The following is a 13,185-nucleotide window of genomic DNA, read 5'->3' as shown; positions in this document are numbered from 1 at the left end:
TTAGCAAAGAGTATTCATTACTTTTTAATCTATAGCCTATGGATTCAGAGCTTTGTCAGCATTATGTTTAATTGCATTCTCATTGCACTTAATTGCATCTACACAAGGGCAGGGCATGAACCTACCCTGGAAGAAATTATTTGTCTGTCAAGCACAGTGAAAGCTGTTATGAATTAGTCGTCATGTCCTCTGGTAGCATGATGTGCTACCAGCAGAGCAACAATCAAAGCTTTGCAGAGCAGAAGTGTGTGTGTGTGTGTGTGTGTAAATCCTTCCAAATGTGTTAGTATAAGCCGCCAACATATGCAATGCACTCAATTACCCCCACCCAAGTGAACGGACATGGGGTAGAATGAGAAGGCTGTGTGGCACATATTGGGGACCAGAAGTCAGTGACAGCCTGGGGGAGTTGGGATGAGAAGGAACACAACTTGATTTCTGCCTGGTTGGACTAAGTCTAGCTGACAGAGTTAGCCTCTCGCCATCCCCAGGAAAGAGACGGAAACAGGAAAGGAAAGTGCGTGACAAGGTGACCTGCGGGAAGCGATGTCATGTCCAAAAAAGGGAAATGTTTGGATAAACACACAGATGTGACTGGACAAACATATTTTATGTTAGTATTCTACCTTTCATCCTGGTTCAATGACCAGTTATGCAATGCAGGTAAGTGTGTCAATAAAGTTCAGCTTATGAAATGTACAGTAATGAAAAGCAATTTGAACTCTGTGGTTGGGGATTTAGTGAAAGGCAGGTTATTGTGTATGTTGTTCAAAAAATGGCAGGTGTGGTTTCTTGCTGACTCCATGTAGGCCTAGAACAAACCCCCTTCTTCAGAAAAGCTTTCAACAAGGTCTTAGTCTCCGAAAAGTGTGTGCTTTATCCTCAGTGAAGCGTGTGTGTAATGCAGGTGTGGCTGTTCTGCTCCAAGCTGCTGCCTTCAGAGGTTCAGCTGAATGTTTTCCACAATTCATCATCATTAAGCTGCCCCCGATGACTGACTTAACGGTTACAGGAGTTCTGCCTTTGCATAGTCCTCCAAAGCAGATGACCTTCTCTCTGAGCACTGGGCAGAACTAATAAAGATGCATAAAGAGGATGTATCCTATGTAATACTGTAATAAAAATGGTAAAACAGTCCAACATTCTTTCCTGGGGGAATTCTGACCTACTGTATTCTTTGAAGGAGGCAGTTACACTAATTTGCTACTAATGCTTTGCCTGGGGTGTTCAATTAGGTATAGCCAATCTGCAAACAGTCTCTGAAAAGGAGAAGTTCACAGTTTTAGCTTTGAACAAAGAGCTATATCACAGAAATGCAGAAAACAATAATAATAACAATAAGACAATAATTGAATGGCTATATCAAATGAAAGTCGAATCCCATTCCATACCCCACTGAGTTACCATGCCATCCCATCATAGCTACATGACTGCTACCTGCTCAGTCACAGGCAGGCCATGCAAATGAGAGCGTATGATGACTCACCACAGGGTTACATAGCTGCAACAGCTGCTCTACGGGATCATGTTCATAATGACAGAGCACCTCAGCATGATGAGAAAACAAATGAGCATGCCCTGGCATTAATGTGGATGTGGGGGTGGAGAGTAGTTTTGATCAGCAGCTCCACTGGTGGTGTGATCATGTCGATGTTATTTGCGTTGGTTTCTAATGCCCTGCAATGATGGGGACTGAAAAATTATCTAGACCCACGTGTTATGTGAGCTCAGACTGTAATGGAAGTTGTAAAGGTGGTACAAGCAGATAAGGCCCTCATTTGTGGATGGCAACTTAAAACCACATTTGTAGCGGCACTGCCTGACATTGACAAAGTCTCATCAAGAGGGAGCTATGATGAAGAGCATTTAGTTGTCCTTAACTCTCCTTTCCTCAAGGCAATGTTTCTGTTCCACTCTCCTTTATCAGGAGACTCAAAGAACTTAGTGCTGACGGCAAAATCTCTTTCTCGTTGCCTCCCCTACTTAATAGCAAAGCTTATTCACTATTCAAAAACTGCTGAGCATTTAGTCAATCCTAATCGCATGCTTTAAAAGAGGTTTATGAGGGCCAGTCAACGAGGCAGGCACTGAGGCACACCCTCTGCGAATGTTTCCCCCTCCCCTATGTGGATTCACTCCTCAGACACAGCCAGGCCAGCAGAGAGCTGCAGCCGTTAGGAGCCAGGATGCAGAGATGGATTAGACTATGGAAAGGAGAGCTTGGGGGTGTGTGAATGGACAACAAGATCCTGCTTTCCAACACCCACATAAAAACCACGCTGCACACCCTCACCATAACATACCTGGTTAAACATTTCCCTTACATTTATACTGAACAAAAATAAACGCAACATGCAACAATTACAATGATTTTACAATGATTTTACAGTTCATAGAAGGAAATCTCAAGACGATCCCACAGCTGAAGAAGCCTGATGTGGAAGTCCTGGTTGCAATCTTGCAACCTTACAGTTAACTAGTCCAACGCAATAACGACCTGCCTCTGGCAAAAGGAGAAATGCTCAACAGGGATGTAAACAAATTTGTGCACAAAATTAGAGAAATAAGCTTTTTGTGCGTATGGAACATTTCTGGGATCTTTTATTTCAGCTCATGAAACATGGAACTGACACTTTACATGTTGTGTTTAGATTTTAGTTCAGTAACATTTTTATTGTCAATAAGTGATAAGCAGTAATGGGCAATCACTAGGGCTGGACAGTGTAAGGCGGCAGATAGCCTAGTGGTTAAAGCGTTGGACTAGTAACCGAAAGGTTGCAAGATCAAATCCCCGAGCTGACAAGGTAAAAATCTGTCATTCTGCCCCTGAACAGGCAGTTAACCCACTGTTCCTAGGCCATCATTGAAAATAAGAATTTGTTCTTAACTGACTTGCCTAGTCAAATAAAATACCGTATTTTACTATAAAGACCGGTGTTGATGCATGGACCGGTTTAGGTTTTTACTTTACCCTCTATAAACAGGGGTCTCTCTCTCCCCCTCTTCATTTGTACTTACTCAACCACGAGACACTTGCGTTTAGTCTGCATGGACAATACAGCACATGTTGATGATGCGGTTTTCACTTTGCTTCTTAATATAAATCCACTAGTGTTCTATAATTACACTATTAGTTTGTTTCTCTTACATCTGAAAACTGATAGTATTTTCTTAACAAGTTGGGGCTAAATCATGTTAGCAACTAATGCTAATCACTAGTTTGCTCTGACTAACTGTATTAGCTAACATAACTAGCTATAGAGCCTAACACCAGTGATTGTGTAGACCTAAATCAGCATATTGTTTGTGCAACAGTATCGTCTAAATCAAAGAGGAATATGCAAAGCATGAATATGTTAGCTACATGTAGCAGCTAAGATAAGTGTTTTCCCTAGGAAACACACTTATCGACACTTTAGTTCCTACCCTGTCACAATAACTCCTCCCTGGCATTTTCATTCGTTGTCAAACACTGTATTCAAAGTGCACACTATTATATTCTAACTATACAATTAGAATAATAATTATATTTCCTTGACTCCAACAGTTGACCCAAGTGTTTTACTAAAATCGCATTTGGTTAAAAATATGGCACCGTGGAAATAATCTCAAATGAGTGCACGAAATACAGAAATGATTAATGCTGAAAATTATTTTTGGTTTAAGTTTAGTTGAACAATATAAAAACAGTCAATGTAGAAAGACCCATTTAAATCACAAAAATAGACAAAACATGAAACAATTTCAAAAGATTTTACTGAGTTACAGTACATACAAGGAAAGCAGTCAATTGAAATAAATTCATAAGGCCCTAAATCTATGGATTTCATATGACTGTGCAGGGGTGCAGCCATGGGTGGGCATAGGCCCACCCACTTGGCAGTCAGGTTCACCCAATCAAAATGTGTTTTTCCCACAAAAGGGCTTTAGTACAGACAGAAATAAATCCTCAGACGATCCCGCAGGTGAAGAAGCCAGATGTGGTGGTCCTGGGTTGGCGTGTTACACGTGGTCTGCGGTTGGGAGGCCGGTTGGACAGGGATGTAAAGAAATTTGTGCACACAATTTTATTGGTGCATATGGAAAATTTGAGAATTTTTATTTCATCTCATGAAATATGGGACCAACACTTTAACATGTTGCGTTTATATTTTTGATCAGTGTATGTGTTGCCACCCTAGGGTTACGACTACTCAAAGTCCATTTAGAACTGTTATTATTGAAAAACATAAAATACCGTCAGAAATTTTTACTGTGATATGATATTTTGCCGATATCCCCCCAGCCCTAGCAGTCACTACAATCATGGGCCTTCAATTAATTATTTTATTCTGTGTTAAAGCATTCAACCAAAATAATTGAAAACAATTATTTTTTTTATCAATTGAACAGAAAAGCACTAAATCGCTCCGCTACCACCCACTAACCCTAAATGAGTCAACGTACAAAAATCCCCATTAAATTAAACATTCATCCATACACACAGGGACTTGCACGCCAAATGTGGTAGATCATATGTTAGACCAAGATGTCGATTTTATTCTGGAGAACAATGTGGAAAGCAAACAAAGGGGGAACTGCATCACTTTGTCTTGCACGATTCAGAGAGAAACAAAGCATCCTTTCTAATAGCAACCACACCTGTCTGAGCAGCATAAACTACGCATATACTACGCAGACTACGCAATGTTCCTGGTGTTCTCCAGTCACTGAATATCGCCTGCCGTCTCTGCTGATTTGCTACACCTCCTGACACAATCTGCATCGAAACTTGCAGCACCTTTTTCTTTTGTCCACATTTCTTAGCTCAAAAGACGGCGTAACAAAGCAAGCTTCGAGACACCATCCATCAACACAGGCACACAGCTCCAACTTATTTGTGCAGTGCTACGGCCTTGCTGCCCTTTAATAACTAAGCCTAAATTTCAGTGTAGAATAGACAAATATCATAGAAAAAGACCTGAGTTCAGACCATCTCCTTGCACAACAGAAAATGCTGTGGAACTAGGCCTATAGTACTTTAAAGAACATGAACTATAGTTGCTCAAAAGTACTACTGAAAACCTTTTTCTAGATAAAACTATAACAAAACAAGAGGAAAAGGTTGACATGTACAAGTTGCAACAACAGGACACAAGGGCGTCTGGGAGAGAGCAACACAACAGAATAATAAACAGCTCAGTCTGGCATTCACTAAGAGGGTTCACCATATATGCACACACATAGCTGAGCATCTCTCTGAGATGGGGACATTAAAGAGGGATGAGGAAGATATCTGCTTTTCCTGCTGCCCTGTATATGTCTCGCTCCCAGGCTTTACTGCTTCATAAGTACATCTCTGCTTTCTCTCCCCAGCTCTCCACATGAGACCAACTGAAAGAAAGTCTGGAGAAAGCAGAGGAAAAATGGCAGATCTCACCAGGACCTCTCATCAGAGTTCAAGGGCAATGACTGACAGTCAAGTCCCTGCTGTTGGGCAAGAAGAGGAATTCCTGGTTATTACACTTCTGTCCAGCTCTGATCATTAAAGAAGTCCTGTGAGGGACAACACACCATCTTGATACAGTGTTTAGGAAGGAGACGTTGACAGCCAGGCAGGCATCAATAGGGATTAGGCTAGACGTTTACCATAATGCCTTGGGCTCAGCTGAGACTGGCAGATGGTAAAAGGTAGGAAATGCAGTGCAAATCTAGAAATGCTTTAGAGGACAGCAGTTGAGGACTGGACTGACTAGCACCCTGTCTGATAGATAGCTGGTTCCCCTCAGCTGAACAGAGGACAGTCAGGAGGACTCCGATGGCCTGAGGGGCTGGAGACAACAGTACGGAGCTCTCTGTGTATGAGCTCTGTTATCCTCCAGAGTTCCTGTGAACTGAAACCTGCAGTCATAACCAGAGGCAGCAGGCGACACAGAGAGGGGGATGTGGTTCCACTGGGAACACAGGCAGGCAGGAAAGGAAAAATTGAGGGGTGTCGATTACCAAGAAGCAGCTGGTATCCTCCAGGTGTGTGGATGGTGGTCCTTGTGTGGGGACCAGGCTCTGCCGCTTGCATCTACAGTATACTGAACAAAAATATAAACGCAACATGCAAAGTGTTGGTCCCATGTTTCATGAGCTGAAATAAAAGATCCCAGAAATGTTCCATATGCACAAAAAGCTTATTTCTCTCAAATGTTGTGCACAAATTTGTTTACATCCCTCTTGGTGAGCATTTTTCCTTCGCGAACATAATCCATCCACCTCACAGGTGTAACATATCTAGGAGATGTTGAAGCAGCATGATCATTACACAGGTGCACCTTGTGCTGGGGGCAATAAAAGCCACTAAAATGTGCAGTTGTGTCACACAACATTATGCCACTGATGTCTCAAGTTGAAGGAGCGTGCAAGTGGCATGGTGACTTCAGGAATGTCCACCAGAGCTGTTGCCAGAGAATGGAATGTTAATTTTTCTACTATAATCCCCCACTGTTGTTTCAAAGAATTTAGCAGAACGTCCAACCAGCCTCCCAACCGCAGACCACATGTATGGCGTGGTGTGGGCGAGCGGTTTGCTGATGTCAATATTGTGAACAGAGGACCTCCCGGGTGGCGCAGACTCAGGGTTCACACCCAGGCTCTGTCGCAGCGGGTCGCGACCGGGTGGTCCGTGGGGCGACGCACAATTGGCCTAGCGTCATCCAGGTTAGGGAGGGTTTGGCCGGTAGGGATATCCTTGTCTCATCTCGCAATAGCGACTCCTGTGGCGAGCCGGGCGCAGTGCATGCTAGCCAGGTCGCCAGGTGCACAGTGTTTCCTCCGAGACATTGGTGCGGCTGGCTTCCGGGTTGGATGCGCGCTGTGTTAAGAAGCAGTGCGGCTTGGTTGTGTTGTGTTTCGGAGGACGCATGGCTTTCGACCTTAGTCTCTCCCGAGCCCGTATGGGAGTTGTAGCGATGAGACAAGATAGCAGTTACTAACAATTGGATACCACGAAATTGTGGAGAAAAGGGGGTAAAAAAAATTACAAAAATAAAAAATAAAAAAAAAATATATATATATAGTGAACATAGTGCCCCATGGTGGCGGTGGGGATATGTATTGCCAGGCGTAAGCTCAGACAACAATTGCATTTTATCGATAGCAATTTCAATTTACAGAGATACCGCAACAAGATCCTGAGGCCCATTTGTTATTTATTTTTTTGACTGCATGTGTGACCAACATATGCATATCTGTATTCCCAGTCATGTGAAATCCATAGATTACGGCCTAATGAATTTATTTAAATTGACCGATTTCCATATAAGAACCATATGACAGTAAAATCTTTAAAATGGTTGCGTTTATATTTTTGTTCAGTACACACACACACACACACACACACACACACACACACACACACGTCAAACATTTGGACACACCTACTCTTCCAATGGTTTTTCCTTTCTTTTTACTACATTGTAGAATAATAGTGAAGACATCAAAACTATGAAATAACACATATGGAATCCTGTAGTAACCAAAAAAAGTGTCAAAATATATTATATAAGAGATTCTTCAAAGTAGCCACCCTTTGCCTTGATGACAGCTTTGCACACTCTTGGCATTCTCTCAACCAGCTTCATTAGGTAGTCACCTGGAATGAATATAAATTAACTAGTGTGCCTTGTTAAAAGTTCATTTGTGAAATGTATTTCCTTCTTAATGCGTTTGAGCCAATCAGTTGTGTTGTGACAAGGCAGGGGTGGTATACAGAAGATAGCCCTATTTGGTAAAATACCAAGTCCATATTATGGTAACAACAGCTCAAATAAGCAAAGAGAAACGACAGTCCATCATTACTTTAAGACATGTTGGTCAGTCAATCCAGAAACATTTCAAGAATTTTGAAAGTTTCTTCAAGTGCAGTCACAAAAACCATCAAGCGCTACAATGAAACTGGCTCTCATGAGGACTGCCACAGGAAAGGAAGACCCAGAGTTACCTCTGCTGCAGAGGATATGTTGTTTAGAGTCTCAGAAATCACAGCCCAAATAAATGCTTCACAGAGTTCAAGTAAAAAAGGAAAAGGAGAGCAACACTCTAGGAGCTCCGATGCAATAATTTAATAACCAACGTTTCGACAGACAAGCTGTCTTCATCAGGGTATAATGACAAACACTGCAGGTAACTCGTTTATATAGTGTCAAAGGACACAAGCAGGTGTCTGTAATCATGGCCGGATATCATTGGTTAATTCTTAGAGGAGAGTGCATGAATCAGGCCTTCATGGTCGAATTACTGCAAAGAAAACACTACTAAAAAGGACACCAATAAGAAGAAGAGATTTGCTTGGGCCAAGAAACACAAGCAATGGACATTAGTCCTTTGTTCTGATGAGATTTTTGGTTCCAACTGCTGCGTCTTTGTGAGAAGCAAAGTAGGTGAACAGATGATCTCTGCATATGTGGTTCCCACCGTGAAGCATGGAGGAGGTGGTGTTATGGTGCTTTGCTGTTGACAATGTCAGTGATTTATTTAGTATTCAAGGCATTCTTAACCAGCATGGCTAACACAGCATTCTGCAGCGATACGGAATCCCATCTGGTTTGCGCTTAGTGGGACTATCATTTGTTTTTCAACAAATCAAATGTTTTTCCTCAATCTACACACAATACCCCATAATGACAACAAAGCAAAAACAGGTAATAATTTTGCACGCCCAATTTTTCAGTTTTTGATTTGTTAAAAAAGTTTGAAATATCCAATAAATGTCGTTCCACTTCATGATTGTGTCCCACTTGTTGTTGATTCTTCAAAAAAAATACAGTTTTATATCTTTATGTTTGAAGCCTGAAATGTGGCAAAAGGTCGCAAAGTTCAAGGGGGCCGAATACTTTCGCAAGGCACTGTATCTGTCGGAAACCTGGCACCATCCCTACGGTGAAGCATGAGACTGAGAGACTAGTCAGGATTTAGGGAAAGGTGAACAGGGCAAAGAACAGAGAGATCCTTGATGAAAACCTGCTCCAGAGCACACAGGACCTCAGGACAACGGCCCTAAGCAACACAGCCAAGACAACGCAGGAGTGGCTTCTGGACAATTCTCTGGATGTCTTTGAGTGGCCCAGCCAGAGCCCCGACTTGAACCCAATCAAACATCTCTGGAGAGAACTGAAAATAGCTGTGCAGCAACACTCCCCATCCAACCTGACAGAGCTTGAGATGATCTGCAGAGAAGAATGGGAGAAACGCCCCAAATACAGGTGTGCCATGCCTCATACCCAAGAAGACTCTAGGCTGTAATAGCTGAAAGGTTCTTCAACAAAGTACCGAGTAATGGGTCTGAATACTTATGTAAATATGAAATGTGCAAACATTCCTAAAAACCTGTTTTTGCTTTCTCATTATGGGGCATTATGTATAGATTGATGAGGACAAAAAAATAATTATTTAATCCATTTAGAATAAGGCTGTAATGTAACAAAATGTGGAAAAGGTCAAAGGGTCTGAACACTTTAGGAATGCACTGTACAGAATACACCCAGGGCTTGATCATACATACGGAACACAGTGAGAAAAGCTGCCGGTCTAATTGAGCAACAACATCCATGGTAGGAGTTAGAAACAGCCTTATCTTCCTTAGCACCACAGGTTGGGTGGCACCTTTAATTGTGGTGGACGGGCTCATATTAATGACTGGAACAGAATACATGAATGGTATTGAACTCATCAAACATGGTTTCCATGTGTCTGATACCATTCCAGTCACTCCATTCCAGCCATTACTATGAGCCGTCCTCCCCTCAGCAGCCTCTTGTGCTAAGCACTGTCTGGCTCCTGGACCACAATGAGTGATTAGTCAGGACAAGCAGGGAAAAGAGTGACTGACTGGTCCAGTGCTGTGGAGACATCCCTCATGCTAATAGCACTCAGTGTCTAAATATAAATATATGCTCTCCCCTTTGTACTCCATGGGACCTGGAAGTCACTGAGGGCCAATTTACAACCTCCTGAAAATGGATGAGAGGGACTCAGGTTGTCGTGCTGCTGAGATCAACCAGGCAGCAGGCACGGTTATTAAACCAGGGACAGACAGTGGGAGAGGAGAAGTGGTGTCTGTGGGTATAACAGCCTGCTGCTCAGGTTTTACAGGCTCCACATTTCACCACATTAAATATAGTAATAAACAACATGTCACAAAGAGCTCGTCTGAGAACTGGAGACATTTTAGAAGAAGAGGGTAAACCAGTCTAGGCATGGGGACATCTAGAACAAGAGGAAGCAATGAAGAAAGAGCGAGAGAGAAAAAAAAGAGAGAAAATGGTCGAGACAGAAAGATGCACGCCTACATCAGAAACCTCAGTTGTTAAGCATCTCTTAGCTGGTAAGTGTGATCAGTAACAATGAGAGGTTGTCTATAACAAATATTTTAACTAAACTAAAATGTATTTATCTATTTGGAAGGATGACCTCCTCAGGTTTATTCAATCTACATGAATGGACATGTATCGTATGATAGATTCATTCAAACACAGATCCTGTGATGACAGAAACTAGAACAGCCACACCTTTTCAAAGGAAACCAGACAGGTGTTACCATGATGAGTAACTCAGGAGACAAAGGACATCAAGTGGGCTGTCCCTGTCAGTAAGAATGATGCATGAGAGTTAAGACAAGTCTTCTATGCTATCTACACCATATTGATTGCTGAGACGTCCAGAAAAAGGTCTGAGACTAAACATTAAAGCTGAGCTAACAGAATTACAAGGCTTTATACAACTCTGCCAACTCATAGACAAGATGCTGCTCAATGTGACAGCTCAAGGTGAAAGAGCACCTTGAGTAAGAGTGAGAGGGAGCCTGTCTCATCCACATACAGGCTACCACTGGCTTATCAACAGTGACAGGTTGGGCCATAAACCCTGGCTCTTTGTTAGCTACAGCCCCAATGCCCTGTTCATAGGCAATGTGGGCCAAAGGATGGCAAAATCATAGGGAACAACCTTTAGCTACTTACTCAAAAGTGAAGAAGAGTCCGCTTGTGATGAGAATGAGGACGAGGGTGAGGTAGAAGACCCCTGTCTGTCTGGCCATCATGATCCTCCCATTGCAGTAAAATTTATTCCGCCCCGGGAAGGCTTGCCACTTCCTCTTTTTGGGGGTCCTCTTCTTGTATGGAGTTTCCATTGGGGTTGAGCTGCGAGTGCTGATCTGGCTGTATTCGCACTCTCGCATAGGCTCAGCCACCCCGAGTTGCAGCATCAATGGTCACTCAGTGAGATCCCCTCCACAGTTGAAGCAGTCCAGGGCCAGGAGCACCGCTGAAATGAAAGCAACAGAACTGTGATGTTAATCTACTGGAAAAATAGATGTCTGATTATAGCCTGGTCCCAGATCTGTGTGTGGAGTATACAGTCAACTACTATGTTGTCATGCCAGACGGACAATTAATAGTTGTTGGCAAAACAATATAAACAGATCTGGGATCAGTCTGATTATAGGATCACATTCAATGTTTTGCAGATTATGTTGAAAGGAGCTAGTATAGGGTTTAGCTTGCTACCATTTTAGAGTTCATGTTTTATCAGCTAGCTATGGTTTTATTCGTTTGTGGGCTATGGTTTCCAGCATGACATCCAGACCTATCCATCTTACTAGGCTACATAACTAACTAGCTTAGTAACGTTAGTTAGCTACCAGTGACAGCTTCTCACATGCTTGAAACTTTTCACTAGCTAGCAACTAGCACGCTTGCAACTAATGGTTTAATCAAATATACTTAGCTAATAAGTCTTGGTCCTAGCTAGCTAACTACCTACCTACCATGACCAAATAAACAAACGTTAACTATCTTACACTAGTTAGGTAATGTTACCTGAATCACCCAGCAACATGACTTTACTATTGACTAGATATAGACAGCTAACGTCAGCTAGCTAGCAAAAAGAAAAATGCAGCCAAGTAACTAGATCTAGTTAGCTAGGCTAACGTTAACTCGTGGGCAAACTTCTGAGTGTTCTGTCGTTTCCTGTGAGCCAACACCCGTTTTCATTCACCAAACATTACGGGCACATCCCGGACCGCATACCATCACAGAAACCCTCCAGTTTTGACAGCCCTCTGGACAGCTCACCAAAGAAAGTCGAGACTGCTGGAACGCCACTTTTTTATGGTCTCCTTATCGGTGTTTGTTGCAAACTGCAGTCGAAAACAATATCATAATTTCTCTCGGAATTACAATAATTACAAAAGGCTTACGACTGATTTGAAAATATCAAACACTTCAATCATGGAAAAATCTGAGGATAGTCTGGGTAGGTCCCACGCCACACCATTTCAAACTCAACCACAGTGGAAAGACGCGCGAGTGATTCTCAGACAAGTTTGCGTGTGATACGAAAAATCTGAACGCGCTTGCAGGTCCAATTTCCATCTACAGTTGCTAAATTTGGGGATATTCACATAATTATGTCACGTACTCGTTCGCTTGCGTAGTGAAAAGATGCACCATTCCCAGCAAGGCTGCTGAAACATCGGGATATCCCACAGTGTTTGTTCGGAAAGCATTCACACTGTTATCTCCATCACGTTGCACTGCTCATCGCAAGTAACAAACAACAACATACCGAGCACACATCCCGCCCTCCTCGAAACACATTCTTATTCGTGTGAATTTCTGGCAGACCAGACGCTGTGTTGGGTATTGCTGCCTTTCAGAGGTCGGAGTGCATATTGCACATTTATCACAAAAAAAGGAAAGGGGAACATTATAAATTGCACAACCATCTAACCCTGCAACGGTCTGTCCCCAAAACCCACCACCCATCCCACTACTTTGGCCCTAAATGATCTTACACCAGGCCATCAGCCTTGGAGGATGGAACCCCTTCTCTCAAAACACCCTGTAGATCTTCTGCACTAAAATCACTCAGACCCAAATATTTCTCTGCTGCTGCAACAACCACGCCTATCTTCTGTGATGTCCACTCCATCCATGCAGTTCAGTTAATCACCATGGCTATAATAAAGCACTGCTCTGTTTTCTTGACATAGCTATCAACAAAACAAGTCCTACAGGCTCTAGTTGTGTTGCACCGGGACAACTGCCAGTCACATGGTCAAGTGCCACAAAGAGGGACATACTGTACCAGTCAAAAGTTTGGACACACCTACTCATTATTTTTTACTATTTTCTACATTGTAGAATAATAGTGAAG

The 13,185-nt window shown here is 42.6% G+C and overlaps 1 protein-coding gene across 8 annotated transcripts in view; it reads right to left on the bottom strand.

Annotated features, from left to right (window-relative positions):
* LOC109894602 (probable palmitoyltransferase ZDHHC14) overlaps positions 1–12,659 on the bottom strand; it is an 84,544-nt gene extending 71,885 nt beyond the window's left edge. For 2 of the 8 annotated variants that reach the window (XM_020488207.2, XM_031829072.1), the window contains exons 1-2: positions 12,102–12,587; positions 10,986–11,289 (exon numbers count right to left, since the gene is read on the bottom strand). In XM_020488207.2, the coding sequence (XP_020343796.1) occupies positions 10,986–11,230 (245 nt within the window). In that variant the 5' untranslated portion in view covers positions 11,231–11,289; positions 12,102–12,587. The other 6 variants (XM_020488206.2, XM_020488210.2, XM_031829071.1 and 3 more) reach the window with 5 other exon arrangements.
* Between the last annotated feature and the right edge of the window lie 526 nt (positions 12,660–13,185).

This window comes from Oncorhynchus kisutch, linkage group LG7, assembly GCF_002021735.2.
Source record: "Oncorhynchus kisutch isolate 150728-3 linkage group LG7, Okis_V2, whole genome shotgun sequence".
Lineage (NCBI taxonomy): Eukaryota > Metazoa > Chordata > Actinopteri > Salmoniformes > Salmonidae > Oncorhynchus > Oncorhynchus kisutch.
The sequence above is the reverse complement of the archived record's forward strand: the minus strand, read 5'-3'. Positions and strand labels throughout refer to the sequence as shown.